This window comes from Emydura macquarii, unplaced genomic scaffold (genome assembly GCF_026122565.2).
Source record: "Emydura macquarii macquarii isolate MOO-44397 ecotype Brisbane River unplaced genomic scaffold, CSIRO-AGI_Emac_v2 contig_561, whole genome shotgun sequence".
NCBI lineage: Eukaryota > Metazoa > Chordata > Testudines > Chelidae > Emydura > Emydura macquarii.
The window spans coordinates 3,623,060-3,646,568 of NW_027130698.1; the positions used below are offsets into that span (position 1 = coordinate 3,623,060).

General features: G+C 38.2%; 1 protein-coding gene across 1 annotated transcript in view; it reads right to left on the reverse strand.

Annotated features, from left to right (window-relative positions):
* Positions 1–16,728, reverse strand: part of PEPD (peptidase D) — a 194,493-nt gene extending 177,765 nt beyond the window's left edge. The window contains exons 1-3 of the mRNA XM_067540055.1: positions 16,092–16,728; positions 9,492–9,675; positions 6,905–7,032 (exon numbers count right to left, since the gene is read on the reverse strand). Of these exons, the coding sequence (XP_067396156.1) occupies positions 6,905–7,032; positions 9,492–9,675; positions 16,092–16,135 (356 nt within the window). The 5' untranslated portion in view covers positions 16,136–16,728. The remainder of the gene's footprint in view (positions 1–6,904; positions 7,033–9,491; positions 9,676–16,091) is intronic.
* Positions 16,729–23,509: the final 6,781 nt, after the last annotated feature.

Below are 23,509 nucleotides of genomic sequence, written 5' to 3' on the forward strand. Positions count from 1 at the left end.
TTGTTTGTGAATGAAGATTGCTACCAGTAGCTTCTCCATGAAGATATTACTTAAATTGGAATGCAGCCTTAGATTAATGCCTTCACCACCAAGCAACCCAATGATATTTCAATTTCTAAAAACATGAAACTATGTATAAATATTTGCTTAGTCCCCATTTACTATAAATTTCTTCAATTAAAATAAAACATGAAAGAGTTAAGGTATTTTTATTTTCACTAAAAACTGTTCTTTATATGGCAAGCCAATTAAGTTATTTTGGCATGTGCTGCACATAAAGCAGCTGCTTGTACAGTATGTTTCACTTTACAAAATGTCTTTAATCAGCACAGTGACTAGTTCTGTCATTTACAATTAAGGCAAGGAAAATGGCAGGTGCAGCATTAATTAGTAAAATTGAAGTCTCTGCAAAATATGCCGTAATACCAATTTAATCCTTTCTAAGTATAAAAACAAAAACTGCTAATCGCTTTGCATCACATAAGCTTGGTAATACACTAGATTTTTTTAGAATATATTTCCATTTTTGTAACCATTATACCCATATATTTTTCTTGACTTTATGAAATATCTTGCTAAGAAAGTGAGAAGACGAGGATCAGATACTTCTCAAAAGCAAGATATTTCTCTAAAATATCCTGCGAGAATTTGTCTCTGCCACCCAAACAAACAACAAGGTTGAATCAAAAGTATTATATCAAATGGCTCTCCTCAGTTGATGCCCAGAACAGATCCATCAGCCAACTAAACTGTTCATACTCAGTAGTCCCCATATTATTAAGAGTCTAACTGCCATATATATAGTACTATCACTAAGACTGCAGTGGACCCGTAGTTTCTATAGGCACCTTTAAAACACAACATTATCCTGGAGCTCTCATCTTGGAATTATTCCTTATGAAAAGGTTTTCCCTGCCCATTTTTACAATCAAGAGATATTTGAACCTGTCAAAAATCAAAGCATTTCATCAGTTCATATAACCACAGAATCATATATATGTACGGCTGGAAGGAACCTGGGGAAATCATCAAGCCCAGCCCCTTATGCTGAGGCAGGAGGATCAGGTAAACCTAGACAGTCCCTGACAGTGTTCTGTACATCCTGTTCTTAAAAAACCTTCAGTGATGGAGATTCCTCAGCCTCCCTTGGAAGCCAGACCTTAACTACCCTTATAGTTAGAAAGTTTTGCCTAATCTCTAACCTAAATCTCCCTTACTGCAGATTAAGCCTTTTACTTCTTGTCCTACCGTCAGCTGACATGCAGAAAAATTCATCACTGTCCTCTTTATATCATCCCTTATTGTATTTGAAGACTAATCAGATCCTCTTTTGTTCTTTTCTCAACACTAAACATGCCCAAGTTTTTGGTTTTTTAAAAACCTTTCCTCATAGGTTGGGTTTTCTAAACCTTTTATCATAACCCTCAGCTCCTTTTCAGCAGTACAACCACCTAGCCAGTTATTCCCCATTTTGTAATTGGGCATTTGATTTTTTCCTTCCTAAATGAAGTACTCTGCACTTATCTTAATATGAATTCAACAAGATGAAATTCAATAAATTCTCCAAATTGTCAAGGTCATTCTGAATTCTACTTCTGTCTTCCAACGTGCTTGCAATACCTCCCAGTCTGGCATCATCTGCAAATTTTAAAAGCACACTCTCCACTCCATTATGCAAGTAATTAATGAAAATACCGAAAGTTCCAGAACCAGGACTGATCCTTGTGGGAATCCAGTAAATATGCCCTCCCAATTTGGCAGCAAACCATTGGTAACTCTTTGGGTACCATCTTTCAATCACTTGCACACTCACCTTATATTATTTTAATCTAGACAGCATTTCCCTGGACTGTGTCAAAAGCCTTACTAAAAATCAAAATATATCTTATATAAATCTTCCCCTCCTCCCCACAAATCTGTTAAGCCAGTAACCCTGTCAAGGAAGGAAACTAGATTGGTTTGGCATGATTTGTTCTTGACAAATTCATTATGACTATTCCTTATAACCCTAATATCCTCTAGGTGCTTATAAAATGATTGTTCAATACCTGGAAGGATACTAGAACAAATTATTAAAGATAGGCTGAGTGACTCAGGTACTCTCTCCCCCCCTTTTTAAAAAAAGACAGGTACTATGTCTGCTCTTTTCCCATCCCCAGGACCTCACCCATCCTCCATAAGATCTCAAAGATAATTGCTAATGGTTCTGAGATGGTTTCAGCTTGTTCCTATGAGGAATTTCCTAAGGGCCTGCAGATTTATATACATTAATTTATCTAAATATTCTTTAACCTGTTCTCCTCTATTTTGGCTTCCATTCCTTCTTCCTCCTCCCTGTTAATATTAATTGTGTTAAATATCTGGTTACAAAGACTGAAGCAAGGTGGGCATTAAGCACCTGAGCCTTCTTGATGTTGTACCGTATTAGCTCTCCTTGCCTGCTGAGTAGAGGATCTACACTTTCCTTAATCTTTCTCTTGCTCCTAATGTATTTATAGAACCTCTTCTAATTACCTTTCATGTTAAGTTTTACTACTCTCACCTCGAGAACTTGCTCTCTACCATCCAATTGATAGATGAGTGTTGTGTTCGGTCTTCTCAAGTTTTTAAGATCATTAAACTGAACTCTACCAATGCTCATTTCCTGCCATCATTTTAACTTTGTGTTATCATTTCAACAGTTAACTGACATTGCATTAGCAGTCAGAAAGCTCACTGGCTTAAAGACCAGCAAAACAGGCAATGAAAAGAACTGCATCTGGTGAGATTAAGACTGTAATATTCATGATCATATTTGTAATCTAGCACTCTGTCCATCTGTAAGCAAATTCTCTCTCTGTGGCATTCAATTGTGTTTGGCCAAAATAATAATAAAATAAAAGAGTGCAATAGACTCATTTTTGCAAGAGGCACAAGAAAATAGTTAATTCCCCTAATTGCCAACCTGCAGAATTTATCAAACAGCTCTCCTCTATATATGTAATTGTGTATGTTTCCTTAGATGTACAGCAAAAAGGAAATTTAACTGCTTCAAAAATGAACTACAGTTACACAAAAGCAACAGTTAAAGAGGATATTAAAAACTGATAAGAGTTTCTGTATAAATATTAAAGGGTTCAGACTCACTCACGCTACTTGTTTGTATCCAGACAAAAATGCAGAGAGAAAACTTCCCATATCTATCTTATATAAAAATAAAACAATACAACAGACAAATTAAAAGTTCTTTGCACTTTGAACTGGGAGACTAGATGTTAGATACATCTAAGACACCGACTGCAGAATACTGTACAGCCAAGGATAAAAGTGATTTGCATTGCTCGGATCTTAAATAACAGTTTCTTCAGTGGATTGGTAGCACCTTTCGTATCTGCATACGAGAGAACTTCCAAGGCAAACCATGTTAGATAAACAAAATGGGATGGAAGGTGAACTAATTTGCTATTTTTCTTTCAATACTAATTTTTTACTTAAAATTAGCACCGTGCAGTAGACCCTACCAACTAGCTTATGAACCAGGACTTCTACTGATTCACAAAAGAGTTATTCGTCCATCTTCCTGACAAGTAGTAAAGGTACATGACAGTAGCTGACAAAAGAAAAACAAGAATCAAACAAAGGGATTCATTAAGGATAGGGAGACAAGTCTAGAGAACAGAAAGATACTGGTGATGAAAAAGATTACTCTAATATACACTGCAAGGACAGATAATTACAACTAACTCAGTTTTACCAAAATCTAATGAATTATAGGTTTTTTACATCAAAAAAACATATTGATGAGAGCCTCACAACATCAGACTCAGAAGGCTACAATATGCACATTACAAATGAATAATATTTGATGGAGAAATACATGACAAGATGGATACTATTTAGACGCTTTTCTTTCAGATCAGGCATTCATGATCAGAGTGAGCAGCAAACAGCTTATCTCAACTAGCATAAGAGAAGGAGAAGGTAGTAAAGCTTTATCTACAAACAGGTAAATAGCCTACAGTGGGAACAGGGTTTATGGTGTAAATGTGGGAATTAAGTAGCATCTACATTTTGCCAGCCAGGTGTACCTTTTTTACTAGAACATTTCAGATTGGAATATTCTACTCTAAAGTGATCATAAACAATTTCTGTTTCAAATTCACGGTAGCTTTAAAACAGTAATAGTCACAATCTCTCTCAGAAGACAAAGCAGACATACCCTGATATATAGTCCATCTGACACAGTTCAGCACATGGGATTGGCTGCAACTATATTCCTTAAAATTAGCATTAAAATAAAGGTAATAGCTTTAGTTAGAAACAATCCAATTTGAGAGCCCAACAAAATTAGAAGCAATCAGATTCTGAAATGTTGTAAAAGGCCAAAAAATGTTAGACATAGGATAAACATAATTAATATTCTGAAAAAGTAAATGAATATAAATGGGCCAATTTCTCAAGCGATACACTGTTGAGCAATTTTTGCTATAAAAGTTAACTGAAACAACCGGATCCGGAAAGAAGAGTGCTTATGTCCTTCATACAAGAAAGAGCTACACACTTAATCTTCTAATGGGTTCTGTGGTTAAGACATTGGTCTGGGACACAGAAGATTCAGCTCTGCTAGAGACCTCCTTTTCGGACTTTGATCCTGCAAAAGCTTACTCGAAGGCTTAGAGTTATGGGCATGTGTATCTCCAGGGCCTACCCCAAACAGGCCAGTAAAATTAATCATGTTCTCTTTCTGTGCCTTAGTTACCCATCTATAAAATGAGTTTAATATTTCCCTACCTCACAAGGATGTTGTGAGGATAAGATCATTATGTTTGACCTGATTAGATATATTGTAATAGGCTCCATGCCAGAACTCAAAAGCATTGAAAACTGAAGGTTTTTTTGTTTTTTTAAATAAATAAAACACCATATAGACCTATGAGTGATATACTACAGATGACACCTACCTGCAACTAAGCATTGTGAAAAACGTGAGGAGTAGCTACATTAACTTTCATCTATATATCTGTCGGTTTGCTAGATTAGGTTGCTGGTTAAGGGTTAAAAATCAAAGCTTTTGGGTTGCAGAAACCAAATTAATGACTACAGATAATCTTATTTGCTTGCTGCTCAAATGGACAATACTATGACTCTACTATTGGGAGACCACAGCCTACCCCTCTGGAGAAATACATAAGCTGTTTTGGCCAGACATAGGGTCCCCGGTCAGGTCTTTGGAATGGATAAAAGTCAGCCTGTGAGTGAGGAGAGACACTCATTGAACTGAGGAGGTCAGACTCTCAAAGAGACAGCATTTGCAGGGAGCAGCCACATCATATCTCACCCAGCGGAGCCTGGGTTGAACAGAACCTGCCTAAAATAGCAAGGAAAGGCTGGATTTAGGTAAGAAAGATGCATATAAGCTTTAAGTGCTATAGCCCTGCTTCTCTCTGCTTGTTAAATGACTTATTGGTTCATAGAAACTTGTTTTTGAAGAAGCTGTCCTGAATCACTACAAAAGTTTACTCTGGTCACAAGCTCCCAGAAAGAATTCTATAGCTGGACCCAAACCCAGCTGGTCCAGCTGAGGTAGATACAGTGGTAAACAGAGAGGAAGGGGGTGTTATAGCCTTGTAATACAATCTAAAGTGGGTTGAACTAAAGGGGGGTTGCACTCAGTAGTGCAGGTGTAGGCTTGCCACTTGGAAGAAGTGGCTGGGGGGGGGGGGGGGGGGGTGAGATCACAAGTACAGCTTATCCCTGAACCATAACAAGCACATTTCGGAAAACTAAGATTTAGAAGACTATGAAATAGGACAGGGATCTGAAGAGGGAAAACTGATTAAGAAGTAAACAGACAAAAAGACAAGAGCTCTAGATTCTTTAATATGCAAAAAATCCTTGTTAAGTAAGAATCAAGCGGGCCTAGATGAATTTGAGAGCTCATGAAGCACCAGTTTAGGATTATTTTGTTATACTTTCTTTAAAATAATTGTCAAGGCAGGGAGGAGGAAGACGGTTCCACCATAGTTCTTAAAAATAAAGAACTTGTTACCTTACAGAATTTTGGAAGAATCATTTTAAACCAACTTGAAAACTACAACACCAACTATCAATATAAAACACAATCCTGAATTTCTGTAGTTAATGGGAGATACGGATGTTCAAGAAATTCAAGATGAGGCATTTAATAAAACAGCAATGTCAGACAAAAATCTAATCTGCCCTAATACTACTTGAGGGCCCAAGCCTTAATGCTGTTCATGAAGAAGGCGCTCAGTGTTTCACAACATCCGGTGCTTATTTGGATACTTTATTTATACAGGCAGGAGCATCATATTTTCATTTGGTTTTATTTTGTTCTTCCATGAATTGATTGAAGTGCAAGCAGATCAAGTGATTTACCAAAGATCACATGGCATGTCAGTGGCTCAACCAGGATTATCAAAGATTGGGACAATAAGAGTTTAAACAGATGTACAATCAATATAAAATCCTAAGTGAACTTTTGATTAAATATGTTTAGAACATACATGAAAAGAACTGCATTCATCTTAGTTCAGTTCTTGTCCAATCCAATGAATGCTTCATAGAATATCCCATAGCAATTGACATTTTTGTTAGCAGTCTGCACAAGAACTGAGTGGGCTAACTGAGACTGGACTTCCTTCTCACCATTAGAAGTGTCCCTTCCAAGTCAGGGTTGAGGTAAATTGGCAGGGCAGCCTTAGAATGCTTGCTGTATAGTTTTTTCCTTGTTCTGTGGCTAACAGTAGATTTCAAATTTCCACTGTGGTTAATCCAGCACCTTTCACTACTATTAAAGTCACTTTAAGAACTGAAATATCAACTGATTACATTATGCACACAGTTAACAACCAGATACCTTACAGTTCTGATTTAAGTGGCTACATTGAAAAAGATGTCTTACTTTCCCATCCAAACAGCATAGCTTTCTGGGAGTTTGGGGACAAAGAGAATGGATTTTCCAGTATCAACATCAATCGCTCCATAGCAGCCTGATTCAGTTACTCCAAATGTCCAGTGAAAATAAGATTCCTATATAAATAAATCAAATATCATTACTTTATCCTTCAGTCTCCCCACCTCCAAAATACTAATGCAATACATCACCATACTAAAACATCCCATTAATACTAACTCATTTCTGTGGGCTCAGATTAGACCATTTTTGTTTTGTGCATCACAATTTTTGTAGATTGTGAAATGGAGTGAGGTCTAAATTATCAGTGATACAAACCTTGCTTTGCCCTACTGAGAAGGTCCAGAAACAATTATTTCTTATATAGCACAATAAGAGAGCATGTTATTGTATAAAATAAGCTTTTAAGGAAGAATCTCTAATCTCAAACAAGATAAAAGGATAGCAAGAAGAAACAACCAGGCAGAGAAAGAAGAGGGTAAGACAAGAGCAAAGACTATGGGCACATTGTGCCTCTGGCACACAGCCCTGAGTTCCTTCAGAGAGGAAGAAGCTGCCGTAAAAAATGGCACAAGATTATAGTGACCTAAGATTAAGGGATATTTTGCATTGGGAACTGAAAGGAAAGGACAGAGCTCAAAAATGAGGCAGAGATGAAACAACAAAATTTGGTACAGGTGGGGTGATGAGGCAGAGACAAAAGAGATTAGGGGAGTAAACCTCCATTTTATCCTCTGCAAAATGTGACCATGGATTGTGTATCATGCTCCCCTAGAAACAAGACAGAATGCATTAAGCAGCTTGCTGTCATCGAAGATAAAATCTACTTTTGTTTTCCCCTCTCTTCAAGATGTGAAAATTCAGTTGACAGAACAATACTCTAGAACAGCGTTCTCAATGACCAGTCCATGGACCAGCATCCATCATTGAGATCTCCCTGACACAGTATAAGAAGCTGGTCCCTGGAATCAAAGGGGTTGAGAAACACTGCTCTAGAACTCATTTTATAACTGACAAAGCAGAACATCATGCACTGTAGCAAGATGACCCAACTAAGCTTGCCTCTAGCTAAAATACATTCAATTGTGTTGATCATCTAATGATTATCAATGACGTTAACAAGCAACAAAATCCTGCTTGGGACAACAAAGAATACAGGTACTGATGTATTTGTCAAGTTCGAATTTTCTATATCGCATGCGTCATACTCTCAATGATCCACCTACCAGTACATAATATAATTATGTATTTAAATTAATACATTAAAAAAATCATATTATTTGAGTTTAGGTCCAACATGCAATTTAATATACATATCCACACTCTTCCACAGCTTGGGTGTGTTCAGATCCGGCATTTAAACCCACTTTTTTTTTTTTTTTTTTTTTTTTTTTTTTTTTGGCAGGGTGGGGGCGGTATGGAGAGGGGAAAGGGAGGGGGAGAGGACTCAATAAATTAGTGGAAGATTTTAACATGTGTTAGACCACCCATATTTTGCAATATGTTACTACACAGTCAGGCAGAAGATTATAGCTTCTATGATACAAGACAGACAAAAACTAAGCAAGTCTGAGGATAAAGGTTCCTCTTCTACATGTAGTGTTATTATTAACTATTTATAAGGCAATAGTGCCTAAAGATCTCAGCCAGGTTGGGACCCCACTGAGCTAAACAACATGAAAACATATAGTAAATAAGCAATTAAAAAGAGAAGAGCAACCCCAAGCCAAAGAAGCAATACATCAGAAAGATGTATTGTTATCAGAATGATTAATTTAGAGTTTGAAGTCATCCCTAACCCAACAATGCCTTTTGTACATTCCATCCTGTTTTAGGCATTGATTTTTTTAAAGATATTTAGGTATTCTTGCGCTCAGCCTAAATCAATCTGTAAGAACCTAGAGAACAACAGGGTTATAAAACAAGTACAAAAATACAAAGTACTACACTAATACTACAGTATAACGGAGCGGAGACCTGATAACACTCTTAGATATGTTAAAGGCTGTTATAAAAGAGGATTGTGATTGATTGTTCTCTATGTCCACTAAAGGTAGGACAAGCAGTAATGGGCTCAATGTGCTACACAAAGCAGATTTAGATTAGATATTAGGAAAGCTTTCTAATAAGGATAATTAAGCACTGGAATAGGCTTCCAAGGGAGGTTATGGAAACCCCATTGTTGGAGGTTTTTAAGAAGGCTGGACAAACACCTGTCAGGAAGGTCTACGTTCATTTGGTCCATTCCAGCCCTACATTTATGAGTTTCTATGAAATCTCATGATCAAAAGTGATTTAGGCACTTCAGAGTCTAAATCCCATTGACTGTCAATGATATTTTGGCTCTGAAGTGCCTACAACCCTTTTGAAAATGAGATTTTAGGCTCCTAAATCAGTTAGACATTGCAATGCTGAGAGCAGCAACACCTAAATATGTTTAAGCATCTGGCCCCTGGTCTAACCAGAATGTCCTTCTGAAATAAAGGGAAGGAAAAACTAAAAGAGCGAGAGAGTGAAGAGCTTAGAAAAACAGTAATTCAAGTGTTTGTTTCTGTATTATGAACCTAAATCTTACCTGGCGAAAGAGAATGCCAGTATCAGTGCAGTATCTTTGGGCTTCCTCACCACCCTGCAGCAAAACAATGGAATTCTTCTGGACATCTTTATTCCCCCTTAATAGATCACACAGCCGTTTTCTATTCAATGCAAAGAGTGCTGCTGGCACTTTCAAGGTCTCATTCCCCAACCAAAAAGATGGCCTAGAAAGGATTAAAAAAAGATAACTGTATTGCAAAATAATATACTGGTTAATATCATTGAAAAACACCGGGTTTATTTGAAGTCTAACACAGAGCGGGAAGTCAAACCTGAAAAGAATCACTTGTCAAACACAAAAGTAGACTAGGTTTTAGGACTAGAAACAGATCCCTGTAGATACAAGTAGTATTGCTGAGAGGACGAATGAAATATCAAACTTAAGTAATACCCGTAGTAAATGATAAATAGGTGCTAAATATATATAAACAGTGCTGACTACAGTTATAGTTCACGATATGACACAGAAGGTAGCTTCTTTTAGAGGAAACAGAAGTGATTTTATTTAAGAGGGATGGGGGAGAGATGCACAAAATGACAACAGTGTCAGTCTGCAGAGATACTTGAAATATGAGCAAAAATGGGAGAGAAAAAATGAGTTGTTGAGAACAATAGAACTGAAAGTTACATTTAGAATGGGAAAATTCCTTTAACAAATATTACACAGCATCTGGGAAAACCTACAGAAGCTGAACAAAAAACTGCCTAGAAAAGATGGCGGATGAAATGGCACACAAAATGACATTTTTGATACTCACTCACTATTTTGTATGTATATAAAGGGATTGCAAAGAAAAGCTCTAGTTTTAGTACCGATGGCCAACAGGAATATATCCTAGAGTAACCTACTGTTACACATGACCATGTGTTTCTTCAGAACTGGGTCAGGCCATGCAGCAAATTACTGTGCAAAAGGAAAGCCTGGTCAGTGTCTATTTTCTTCAGTGGCTCAATTTATTTGAGTAAAATTCAAGAGATACACATTTCTTTAAAAAACAACAACAAAAACATCTTTACCAAAAGGTAGCTTTACATAAAATGGATCTATCCATGTTTCGATAAGTTCTTTTAGCTACATCTTTGGTCCATGTGAAGACTAATGAGTTGGTTTCATATGATCATTTACTATTTTATCCTGTCTTAAAGGAGCTGCTATTGTCTATGGTTGAGTGAAAGGAGAAGGAAGAGGGGAAGGATACTGGTTAAATAATTCAAGTGTTTATATTTATGGGATTTTATGTTGCTAATTCATAATCAGTTGAAAAGTCTAAAACAGTATTCCTCTATTTTATATTTACAACAGGGAAAAAGTGAGCTGAAGCTTCAAAATACCAGTATTAATAAAAACCCATGATTAAAGTTCAATGTAGTTCAACCTCTTTCCAGACACCTTATTGCACGCATTCTTCTCAGCAGTCGGAGGATCATTTTCTACCTTTACAATATTTCTAGGAGATAATAGTGTTGCATTCAGCCACACTGTTACTACGTTACACTGTTGCTAAAATGAAAAAAAATTAACCCACATTAACCTTAGAGTACTAGAGCAATGCACCTCCATGTATTAATTATTATATGGCTTTAATGGAAAATTACAAGTCTGAAAGCTAACCTTTGATTTATAGCTGTGTGGAACAAACTTCATAATCAGATATCTAACCCACAATTTTTAACTGCAGATAAAGCATAAGGAAGCTAATAAAATGTTTTATATTTTATTTTTATAATACTGATACAACAGTGTAAATTTTAAAAGGTGAAAGATGAATACAGGTATACACTAATCCATCTTTAAGACTATATTATATAGGAATTCAGCTGATGATGCATAAAGCTCAAATCTGATTATTTTTATTACTTTCTCCCACACCCCCAGCAACATGCTCTGTGATAATTACAGGAACCTATGAGTCACTAGCTGTGCAGCATATTTGCAGAGGAACACTGTGCAGAAGCACAGAATAAGTTTTCATTGGGGGCTAACTCCAGTCATAGGAATGATAAAGCAAATCCATTCAATCCTAGCAATAAATATTCTAAATCTTCAAATAATGCAGTAAAACTTCATTAGAAACTAAGGCCAGATTCTCACGTGTGGTGTGGCTGCGTGCATTGCGCTGCATTGTTTTATAAGTGGGCTATACAACTTACCTACATAGCCAGGCAGGATCATCAAGCACAAGAGTAAGGCCAGGTCTACACTATCACTTACCTTGGCATAATTTACATCGCTCAGGAGCATGAATAAGCCCCAAGTGACATAAGTTGCACCAACCTAAGAACCGGTGTGGACAGTTGTGAACAAGAGGGTGCAGTCAGCGCAAAGGAGACAGTCAAATGCCACACTATTTTTTCAGATTCTCCTGACTATCATGGTGTGGTGTGAGGATAGTTTCTGTAACAGCACAAGAAGGCAGATGTTTTGGCACAACACTGCCTATGCTTTCCATTGAAGAAAAGCCATCTTCACTCTAAACTGAGAAAAGTTACAAGGTTTTTATGATGTGTCGGATTTTTAAAAAGACTGATCTCCCTTATCTACACAAGTTGGAGCACTCCTGAGATGAGGCTGCTATGATCAGGTTTTAATCTCCATTTAGTTTATTATCAACTCTCTTTTACTGCACACAAAACCTTTGACTACTAAGAACAAACTCAAGGATCAATAACTACCAGTCTACAACTACACTTGCTAACTTCATTCCGAGCCATTTTACAAAGGATTTTTTACTAGCAGTTTAATTATATTGACTGAAACACATTCATTAAAAAAAAAGGATGATAATGAATTAAACTGAGAGCATTTTTACAGACATACAGGCAAAGTTCTATCCTCAGTCGCATCTAAGATGCCAGCATTACCAGCCATTGAAGTCAATGTGCCTGCATGAATAAAACTGGCAGCAGAATTTGGCCTTACTATAAAACTGTGGTTTCAAAAAATACTATGTTGGACTTTACTTTGTAGCTTCTACAACAGAGTGCCATTAGCTGAGGGTGCTGGACTCCTAAAGCAAGGTTTGTAGGACATAACAGAGTCTGGCTCAGTGTTTTTGCAAAATTCTATTTAGCTCCTCAGATTCTTTGCTAAGCACTTCGCAGAGCCCACAGCATGAATTCATATAACCTTGCCAGGGAAGATACCAAATGTCCAGATTGAAAATTATACAAAAAGTATAAGGTTAGGGATTTAAATGCTTTATTTAAACAAAACCAAGCAAAAATGGTTTGCCTTCACTGATATCTTTGTTTATTCATTATTCCCCCTCCCACACACATACACCCCATTTTTCCTTTTCTGAGCACTCTTACTATAGGACTGGCAATCTTAAAGAAAGCTAGATAGACTAGCTACAATGGAAGCAGAATCCATGAGAGTTTGGCCAATAAAAGCAGGATCAGCACATGCAGATCTCCTATTAACTTCATTTACACTCATTCCTTTCTCTGGCTAGTAACTGCACAGAAACTCAATTGTTACAATACTCCCAAGAAAGTAGCATGCATTGTCCTTTAGTTGGTTTCTTTTTGCAAGTCATGGCTGTAAATGCAACTTGTATAGCATTTAGGAATGCAACACTAATCAAACCCTTCTTCAAATGCAGGATATGGAAGTCCAGTGATTAGGGCCCTACCAAATTCAGTCCGTTCTAGTCAATTTCATGGCCATAGGATTTGAAAATTGGTCAATTCCACAATTTCAGATGTTTTCATCTGAAATTTCATCATGTTTTAACCATGGGAGTCCCAACCCAATATGTGGTTGGGGGGGGGAGGGGGGTCGCAAACCTGTTGTAGGGGGGTGGCAGGATTGTCACCCTCACTTTGTGCTGCCTTCAGGGCAGCAGAGAACGCCCCAGTTCAGTCGGGAATAGCAGCTAGGGACCCCTGGCTGGGGTGCTCCCAGAAGCATGGGGGAAAAATCAGGGCCAACTTCACAGTCCATGATGCGATTTGCACAGCCATGAAATTGGTAGGGGTCTACCAATGACTACCAGCTGTATTGCCAACTAAGAGATGTATGATGGGCTGCTGAACTACTGACTTAGTCCTCTTTGCATATCTACATCAGCAGCTCAGAAACCAAAGATGTTTTATGACTACACAATGTTACGTATGTTGTAATTACTGTTTAAATGCTTCTTAGACTTGTAATTTAATCAAATATAGGATAGTACTAATATGAAGATTCTGGATGGATAGTTACATGGATAAAATTAGGCCCCAATCCTGCAAACACTTACACATAAGTCTTCCATTGAAATCAACAGGACTACACATATGTACATGTGCATGTGTAGAGAACTGAGGCCATATTTGCTACTTTACAATATTACTAGAAAACACACACAGTACTAAGATCTTTCTAGAGACATCGGCAAAAATTAATTTAATAAACTTTCAAGAGAGACTGCTATTCCACCTAGTTCATATCACCAGAGACACATGAACATCAAAAGGTGATTAGCACAAGAGCTCTTTACTTTACTCTGTCCTTTTATTAAGCTGAAAGTGAAACGTAGCTAAGAATGTTAAGCCACATCATTTTTAAAATGTCTCTCATCTCAGGCAATCAAAGCTTATTTGAAAAGTTTATATATTTCAGACAGGTTACATTTTACTACTATATGGTACCACTAATCACATTGGAAGGAGGGGGGACTTTGTAGGGAAGTATGATATAATGATCAATACACATTCAGAGCCAAGACTCCTATATATTTCTGGCACTTCCACTGTCTCCCAGTGAGACCATTAACTGACCCTCAATTTGCCTATCTGTAAAATGTATACAATACTGCCACTTTCCCAAACAGGTAGTGTAGACTGAGGGTTCATTAACCTTGCCAGAGAGCTTCAACTATATTGAAAGCTTTGAAAGGATTACCTTTTTCTTTCCTTAATAAACAGAATTTTTAAAAAGCTATATGTAAAGGGACACCATTAACTTGGATTCTAGTCAACATATTTTAATGTTATTCCTCTGTGCAGTATATTTTGTGACTATATAGGGGAAACAATAAAAACAACTTCATCCATGCAAAATGTGCTGTCAAATGCACAGAGTAAACCAAACAATCAAAAAGAATATTTTCTTCACTGTTAATCTTTTAATTGTTGTAATCCTAAATTTTACTTGTAATTATAGTAGTAAAACACTTCCTCAATTTTAAATGGATGTCCTTTTAATCCTCCTGCTTCCAGCCTACTCTCGTTTGTGCAAGTTGGGAGTCTGCCATTGCCTTCAATGGGAGCATGTGTGAGCCTTTAAAAAAGGAACTAATTATTTTAACTGTGAAAGGGGAAAAAAGAAACTTCACAGGATACTGATTTTCATCTAAACATATAAGACTTATGAATGCATTTCCAGAGCTGTCACTTCTTATTTGAAGGTAGGCTTCCACATTTTGATACATTTAATGTCTTTTAAAAAAAACCTATAAAATGGTTTCATTGTTATAAAAATTGAGCTATAATCACAGATTGCCTAGTCAGCACAAATCAATTTCTAAATGCAATTCACCACACTTTCTGCAGCCTAAAGGAGCTCTCACTTCCACAGGCAAGTTAACATTACATTTAATTAGTACTAATCCACCCATGTTGAAGAAAATCACATGAGATACTGTACAAATGATTAATACATTTTGTAAAGAGATTTTTTCAATGAGACATTTAATATCTAATTAACTTTAATTCTATCTTTTCCCAACTTGAGACATTGCCTCTGTATTTCACTTGATAAAAGTGATACTCAGCATAACTGTGATGGGCACTACAGAAATAGTTAAAACTGACTGATGTCAAGGCAGGCATGCTCAAAATAGCCTTAATGTCCATCTTGCATAGACTTCTGTGAATAAGTAATATTTAGAGAGACCCTTTGAGCCTTCAGGATTTCAAAACTACCCACATTTATTACGGCAGAGCAAGAGCTCGGATATAGTTAAGGTTAAGTATAACTATATACGCACAAATCTGGGGGCCACTTAGAAAATTCAAGGCTATTCCTATGCCACATTTCAGGTCAAACCAGCATTTCATGGCAATGGCAATGGCAAAACTCAGAACCATCATGTTCCAAAACACAAGACTTTAGCAACTAAGTTACAGGAGAAACTCCTTTATCTGACAGCAGTATGGGGCCTATGACACACAGCGGAGCAGCACTCACTCTCTCAGAAGAAGTGCTGCTACACTTTAGCTGCCCACAGCACCACTGGAGTGAAGTCACCAGGGCAGCAGGCCACCCCAGTACAACAGGAGAGAGGGGAATTTTGACCAAGGACACATGAGCCGCCCCCTGCTCTTATAAGATACGCCACAGGGTCTTTTCGCGTCTGTGCACAGCCCATGTCACCCGGACTCTCCTGAAACACCGGGCTCAGACTGGCAGCAGGGGATCAGTCTGCAAAGGGGCTAGGGGGAGGGAGAGGGGGCCGGGGCCTCCCATCCCCACTCCACAGAGGGGGCGGGGCCTGGCCTGGCCTCGCCTCCCCTCCCCGCCGGGGTCGGCTCACAGGAACCCGCGCGGGCAACGGCTACTCTGTGCCTCTGCTGCCGTGGAACCGCCACTTACCCCTCAGCCGCAGCCATGTTGCCTCGCTGGACTTCGCCTGTCATGTGATCCGCTGCCTAGCCTGAGCCTCGGTCAGCTGAGCTGAGGGGGCGGTGCCGGTGAGCGGGAGTCGTCGCCTGCCCTGCCGGCTCCCGTCCCCGCCCAGCCCTAGCCCCGCGGGTGAGCCGAGCCGAGCCGAGCCGAGCTCGTGGGTGCCTCCTCCTCCTTCTCCTCCGCCCGCTGCACTGCGGGGTCGGGACGTGCTCCCCCCCCCCGTTGCAGCGGCCTTGCGGCTGCCGGAGACTGGCGAGCCAGGCTGACTCCGGGGGAGCCGGCTGCGGTTCGAGCCACCCCGCTGGGGGCCGCGATCTGCTCGCGTGACTCGCCGGGGGGGGCGAGGCTGGAAAAGGGCAAAGGCGCCCCAGGTGTAAGTGCTCCCGCCGGGCCTGCACACCCGCCGGCTGGGAGCGAGAAACGCTCCTTTGCAGGGCATGCCGTGAGCCCTGCCTGAGGTGGCCGCCCGCTGCACCCCGCCCTGAGCGGCAATGGGAGCGCCCGGCCCCAAAATCACCGGGCAACCTCAGCCCTATATCCCAGCTTGTCCTGTTCCTCTAGGTCCCAGGGGTAGGACCACTTCCTACAGCCCCTCTCCGGCCCTTCCCTAAGCCCTGTGCACTGCCCCCACCGTGGTGACCCTCACCCCGCCCGTCTCTTACATCCTACAGGCTGGACCTGGTTCCCATGCTTTATTCAGAGAAAATCCCAGGTATAGGTGAGAGTTGGGACTTCAGCTTCTTAAAGGCCCAGCTCACCCTAACAGCAGAAGAGCAGAATTCATTTGCACTCATTTGTGCAAACATTTGCGAGTATCTCGTGATTGCAGCTGAAGACGAGATTGCCTAATAAGTGTGACCTCTTGGATAGATTTCATTGTACAAAAAATACCCCGGTTGAAACAATTAGCTTCTGCTGTGCCAAAAGCAACAGACTAGAAATCTAACCTTTTACATAAATTGCTTTCCTTTTTAGCAGAGTGGGTCACTTAAATAAATGGCTATTCAAAAATTCCATTAGAATGCACAATAGAAATATAATCCTTTTAACATTGAGAGTTCCCTCTATATGGTGTAAAATTGAGAACTTGTTCATCCACATAATCTTTAAGGGCTTGATCCAATGTCAATCAATGTCAATGCTAATCTTTTCACTGCCTTCAGTGGGAAATAGATCCACGGCCCAAATCCAGGTCCGTTTGATGAGACAGACACCCATCAGACTACTTCAGATTTTAAGTGGACTTTTTCTTGTGCACAAATAATAAGCTACCTTGAGAAACTACGTAGTATTGTACTAGGGGTCAGATGACAGATATCTGTAATACAGCAGCAATAGAAAAGACCCAGAGACATGAACTAATATTTATCACATGATTAGGAGACCTGTTGCTTGACTTGAATAAATTCTTTAAACTGGTGTCTCTGTAAACAAAGACATATACTGTTAGAGCAGGCAGCTGTTTATGTACACCACTGCTCTCTACTGCATAGAAACAGAACTGCTCAATTGTGAGTCATAGGCTTTATACTGATAAATGTGATGGTAACTGCCTGGGCTTTTAAAACGAGTTCTGTCACCACTGTCCCAGGGGAAATTCCAAGTGGTCATGGTTTGCAACATAGTGTCATTCACAATGATTATAAGTGGCCACCATAAGTGGATTTGTTATAGCCTGATAGGGCAGGGGGAAGTTAAATTTCCCTCTATTCACCATAAAGCTATAGTGGCTTGAATCTATGCTCATCTTTAAATTTAAAAAAAAAATCTGCACAGAGCAAGATTTAATGCTCCTTTTAGAAGGAGGTAACCTCACTGCCCCCATTCTATTTCTTCCTATCTCTTCTGACATAAAACACATAAAAATAAAGTGGAAATTCTACTTATTCATTAATATTAAAAATAAATTAAAATAATAATTGGTCCAATGGCCAATATAAAGAAAATAAATTAAGTTACATTAAGGGATTCAAGACTGTCACAGGCGTCTCCATCTGGTCATTTACCAGACATTGTTTATATTTCACAACTCAGGAAGCAAATAAGATGGTAGGTTTTTACAGAGAACATTTTTCAAATAATTGACAGAAAGCTTTAAATCAATGAGTTTGTAACAACAAAATTGTCCACTGTTGCTAGGAAATATGCATAATTAAAATATTGTGTTGGAGGTGTTGCTGGAGAAGTCCACTAGATGCTGTGAGAAGAATGCACAATTATTCATGCAATTCCAGCAATGAAATGCTCTGAGAGCTGCGAGGCAATCACATGGAAATATTGATTTTAGAAAGTCTGGACAGAAGTGAGTAAATCAGGAAAACTAGGAAAGTCAAGTAGTCATATCCTTTTATGTCCATGGGTCTCAGACCCTTAGTAGGAAATCCTAACAAATTAGGAGACTGACGTTTATTTTGTGAGTCGTCCATTTAACAGGGAAATAATACATTTCTTTCTCCAAAATAAGGCTAGATATATTCAGGATAAAACACAATTTTGTACATTCTTATTGATAAGTCATTGAATTTCAAGGGAATTTTCTCTAGTTTACAAAGAAACTGAGAAAGCTTAAATGTAACCAATAGGACAATATTTTGCTCCTTCTCATCCCTTAGTTGCAATCCCTCCAGGTTAGTCTTGAGGTTCATTAGTGGGATGAGATGGGGAAGCTCAGAGAGCTTCTGCCTGTGCTGTACTTCTGTGTTTAAAGAGAGGACTGCAGTTGTCAGGGTTATCAATCTGGTGTTTTTGTCAAATGCTAGTAGTAATAATTTCTTCCTCTCCATCCCATCCACCTACTCTCTATCCAGTCTCACCATTCTTAGTGAAAGAACCTTCTCCCCTGCAGGATCTTCCCTCTGAACCAGACTGCCTCTATATCTTTGCCTCAACTCTCCTGCTCAGTTCAATCCCATCATTTCTCCTTTGCCTATCTCATGAGTAACAAATAACAGAGGGTCAGATAAATTAACTTTATAGAGTGTTATGATATAGTTTGTATGAGCTTTTAAATCTCTGTAGAATATGAGAGTCTTTTCCTTCACATCTTACTCATGCAAAATTCCTGTTAATTCAGACCTACCACTTGTACCTTTGGTTGGATGGTTGATTGGTTGGTTTGTCAGTTACCTTAAACTTCCTGATCTCCTACATTGTGTACAAATGAAACTCATTTGTGAGGTGGCTGAACTGGCAGCAGAATGAGGCATTAGCCTCGTGAATGATACCAGCAGGCAGATTAGGAGCAAGAACAGTTTTACTGCACAAATGGATTATTTTAATTCTTTCTTTGCGTTGCATTTGAATCTGTAACTGAGGTAATTTAGAGACAGACCACATTAGATTATTTCCCTCTAAAACTGGATGCAACTGGCAGATTATTGTCACACCAGTTCTCTTACTTCCTCTTTTAAGAACTCTCTCTCTCATGTTAAAGGCCTGATTTTGCTTTCTTTGCATATTCAGCATTCCCACTGATGGCAGTAGCAGTTTGGGCACACAAGGAATGTAATATTCAAACGTAAGATGGAAATAATCAACCACCAGGATTCTGATTACTGGCCAGTGCAGGCATGTTTCTGAAGTGGCACTTGGAACATTTCTATTAAGGATTATTTGGTAGCTTTTTTCATTTTAGGAGGCCGTTTCTCTCCTCATTTTACAATCTACTTAGCCACTAGCAACTGAGAGTCTCAGAGGGAACTCTTTCTCTGTCTTTTTCTCATTACATATATGTAAAACAACTTTCATTCTTCTGAAAACGATACATACTCATTGGCAGAAAAGGCTCTGAGAATGTTTACAGGAAGGTCTCCCAACAACGAGTCATGCTGGACTTAAATAAGAATCCTGCAGCGATAACTGGGCATTGGTGTGTTTGTTTTTCCATTCCTCTTTCTACTTGTGTCTCTGTATTGTCTTAGGGTTTTATACTACTACCTACAGAGTATCTTAGTATTCACCTTTCTAACTGAGTCTCCATAGTATGTGTATATGGAGCTCCTGTTATCCTATTCAAAAAGCAATGGCAACAAGAAACATTGTTATATTTGTGAAACTACATCTCACAATTTGAAAACTACTCATCCATTGTGAATGCAGGACTAGATTTTCTTTTCCAGGTTTTAGAGCAGGCTGATCCTGGTGGGGTTCAGTAGGCTTATGTTGGGACATCCACTGGTTTATAGGTTCATTAAAAGTTTTAATCTATTTACTGAATCTCAAAAGTTTCCATAATCAGTTACTGCTTCTAAATGCACTACCAGAAAAATAAAGAGAACAGGAAATGCTGATTTATCGATACAGGAATTCTGGTCAAAATTCAGGATGATCCATTGTTGCTGAGGGGCTTTTCCACTGACATATCCAGAAACCTTTTGTGTTGGTGAAGAGTCCTGGCAGAAGGATTCAAGTGTTCAAGTCAGACATAATTCAAACAAAAGAATAATTTTGTTAATCGAGGAAGAAAGGCTAAAACTTGAATATTTGTACAACTTTTTTCATCAAGGTGAGTTTTTTCTCTGATATATTATCTACATGGCTGTCACATTTGATCATTGAAAGAGGCATACATGATCTACCTCTTGTTGACACAGAGGCTGGAAGAAAATCCTTTAACTCAGAATTACGTTTAGAAGCCCCCTTCAAAGACACTGATTGAACAAAAGCATCTGCCTTTGGTATTTTTTCATCATGAAACAGTTTTGAGTAAATTTTCCCCCAAGTCCTAAATTTATACTGCTGTATTGATCTTTGGAATCTTGAAATAAAAATGATTTTTTTCCAAAGCCTGTTTGAACTAAATTATTATAAAGGACAAGGAAGGTAAAGCATTACTCTGACTGTCTCATTATTCTCCCTGTTGACTTTTGTTTCAGATTCAGAAATTCTAGTATAATCAAAATGTGCCCATCGAGGATTTGAGAGCCTAAAGTTAAAGTAGATTCTCAGTCTGTTGGTAGTTTATTATGGTTATTTTTGTTCTTATTGAGGCTCTTTGCAGCAAATCTTCAGCTGATGTAAATTATCATAGCTCCATTTAAATCAATTTACACCAGCTGTGGATTCATCCCTCCACATTTATAAGTTACTGCATAGAAAAAAGTATCATCATCCCATATGGAGATGATAGTGCTTTCAAGAGCTATCATATAAATAGTGCTATCAAAGCTAGTTGGGCTACTTTTATTTTTAAGGAGTTTTGTCTTTGATGGAGATCATTGTAACATTTCCCCAATATCTTTGGGTTACTTGCAGGAAATCAATGCACTGGGTATTGTAACATATTGTTTTGCTATAGTGAAAGGAGACCTCAATGTGTTTGTTCACATGAGTTATATTTGCTTCTTTTGTAAACTATAGAGGTGAGACTATAGTTTACATCTTACACTGTGTCTTTCATACAATGCACAGTATCATGACTTCCAAACCAGGCAGTGTTTGTGTGTTACTCGTCTTATAACCTTACCCTTGTAAAAAAAAAACAAAAAAACACTGGTTACAATGTGGATATTTATTTGTTTATGGCCTATTGCTTGGTAAACAAACTGATTGTATTGTACTTTTGTTTTTTTAATTTTAAATATATCTAGTAGGGCATATGAGTACTTTATTTTAATTTGCCTTTGATTTAGAATAAATAAAATGTATTACATGAACTTTCTACTGACATTTTACAGGGTCTTTTCAAAAATGATTTTAGCAAATAGATTATTACCCTGTCTTCAGGTATTGTAAGTTATTTTGAAATAAAATTATTTCATGTTACCTAATATATTTTCTTGGCAATTTCCATTTTAAAATGTCTGGCCAAAAAAAGAGAAATGGGAGATTGACTACATTTTGAAGAGAGAAAATTGCATAATGGAAATGGGTGTTGGAGGTGCTGTTGCTCTATCCTTTGGTGCAGTGGAAATGTGAGGAAAAGCTATTGAAGCTTTTGTACTATGTGACAGATGAGTTTGTGCAACCTGCACTTGTGAACATGTGGTCAATAGTATAGTGGGTATATGGTATTCCTCATGCCAATTCCCCTAAAATACTTTAAACTCATCTCAATCCCACCAATATATAGAATAGTTTAAAGTGCAGAACATGTTTACATGTATTTATTTTCTTATACTACTGGCTGCGTAGTATACTTCCCAACTAATGCATAACAAATCCCAAAACAAGCGCATAATATGCTTATGTAAATATTTTCTCAAAAGAGTAATGCCCTCAGGTTCTTGCAGATCATGATTCATATCTTCACACTGATTTAAAGTCATATTTTCCACTTTTTTTGTGAGAAAACCCTCTTTAATTATTTATTGTTTATATGGAAAGTATTTTCCACTTCCAGCACTTACATTAAAATTTTAAGCCACTGGTTTATAAAGCTTTCTTCGTTGCTGATGAGGAAAAAATTGTGCCCTCTTGTAATACATATTCAAGTATTTTAGAACACAATCTGATAATCTGAAAATATCCTTAATATTTCATTTGCTGCTGCATGCTTTTAACACATTGCTAATCTTTAAACTTAATTCTTAATTTATACAGATAGACAATTTTGATTTAAAACATTTCTGAAACTTTGTGAAAATGCCACTTCCATTGTTTATATATGAAATAAAAATAATCTCCTTAATGGAAAAAATTTCCTTAATCGAATTTTTTTTTAAATATTGCCCTCTGATGATTGATTTTCTTCCATTATTCCAATTCCTGGCTACAGTAGGTCTCAGACTTCAGAATGATACTGTGGTTGCCATGGATTCATAGATTTGCTACATAATGTGAACCCTTTACTGCATCAGTTCCTGGCCAAAAGTCATGAGTGTTCCAGCCCCAAAGTGAAAACATCAGTTAGTTTTCAGTGCCTACTGCAGCAGATTAGGTACACAACTTATAAAAATGACCATACTGGGTGAGACCAATGATCCACCTAGCCCAGTATCCTGTCTTCTGACTGTGGCCAATGCCAGGTACTTCGGAGGAAATTAATAGAACAGGTAACCATCAAATGATCCATCCCGTCAGCCATTCTCAGCCTCTGGCAAACAGCAATCCCTACCGGTCCTGGCTAATAGCCATTGATGGACCTATCCTCCATGAACTTATAGAGTTCTGTTTTGAACCCTGTTATAGCCTTGGCCTTCACAACATTTTCTGGCAGGGAATTCCACAGGTTAACTGTGCATTGTGTGAAGAAATACCTCCATTTGTTCGTTTTAAAACCTGCTGCCTATTAATTTTATTTGGTGGCCTCTAGTTTTTGTGTTATGAGAGGGAGTAAATAACACTTCTTATTTACTTTCTCCACACCAGTCATGATTTTATAGACTTCCATCATATCCTCCCTTAGTTGTCTCTTTTCCAAGATGAAAAGTACAAATTTTATTAAT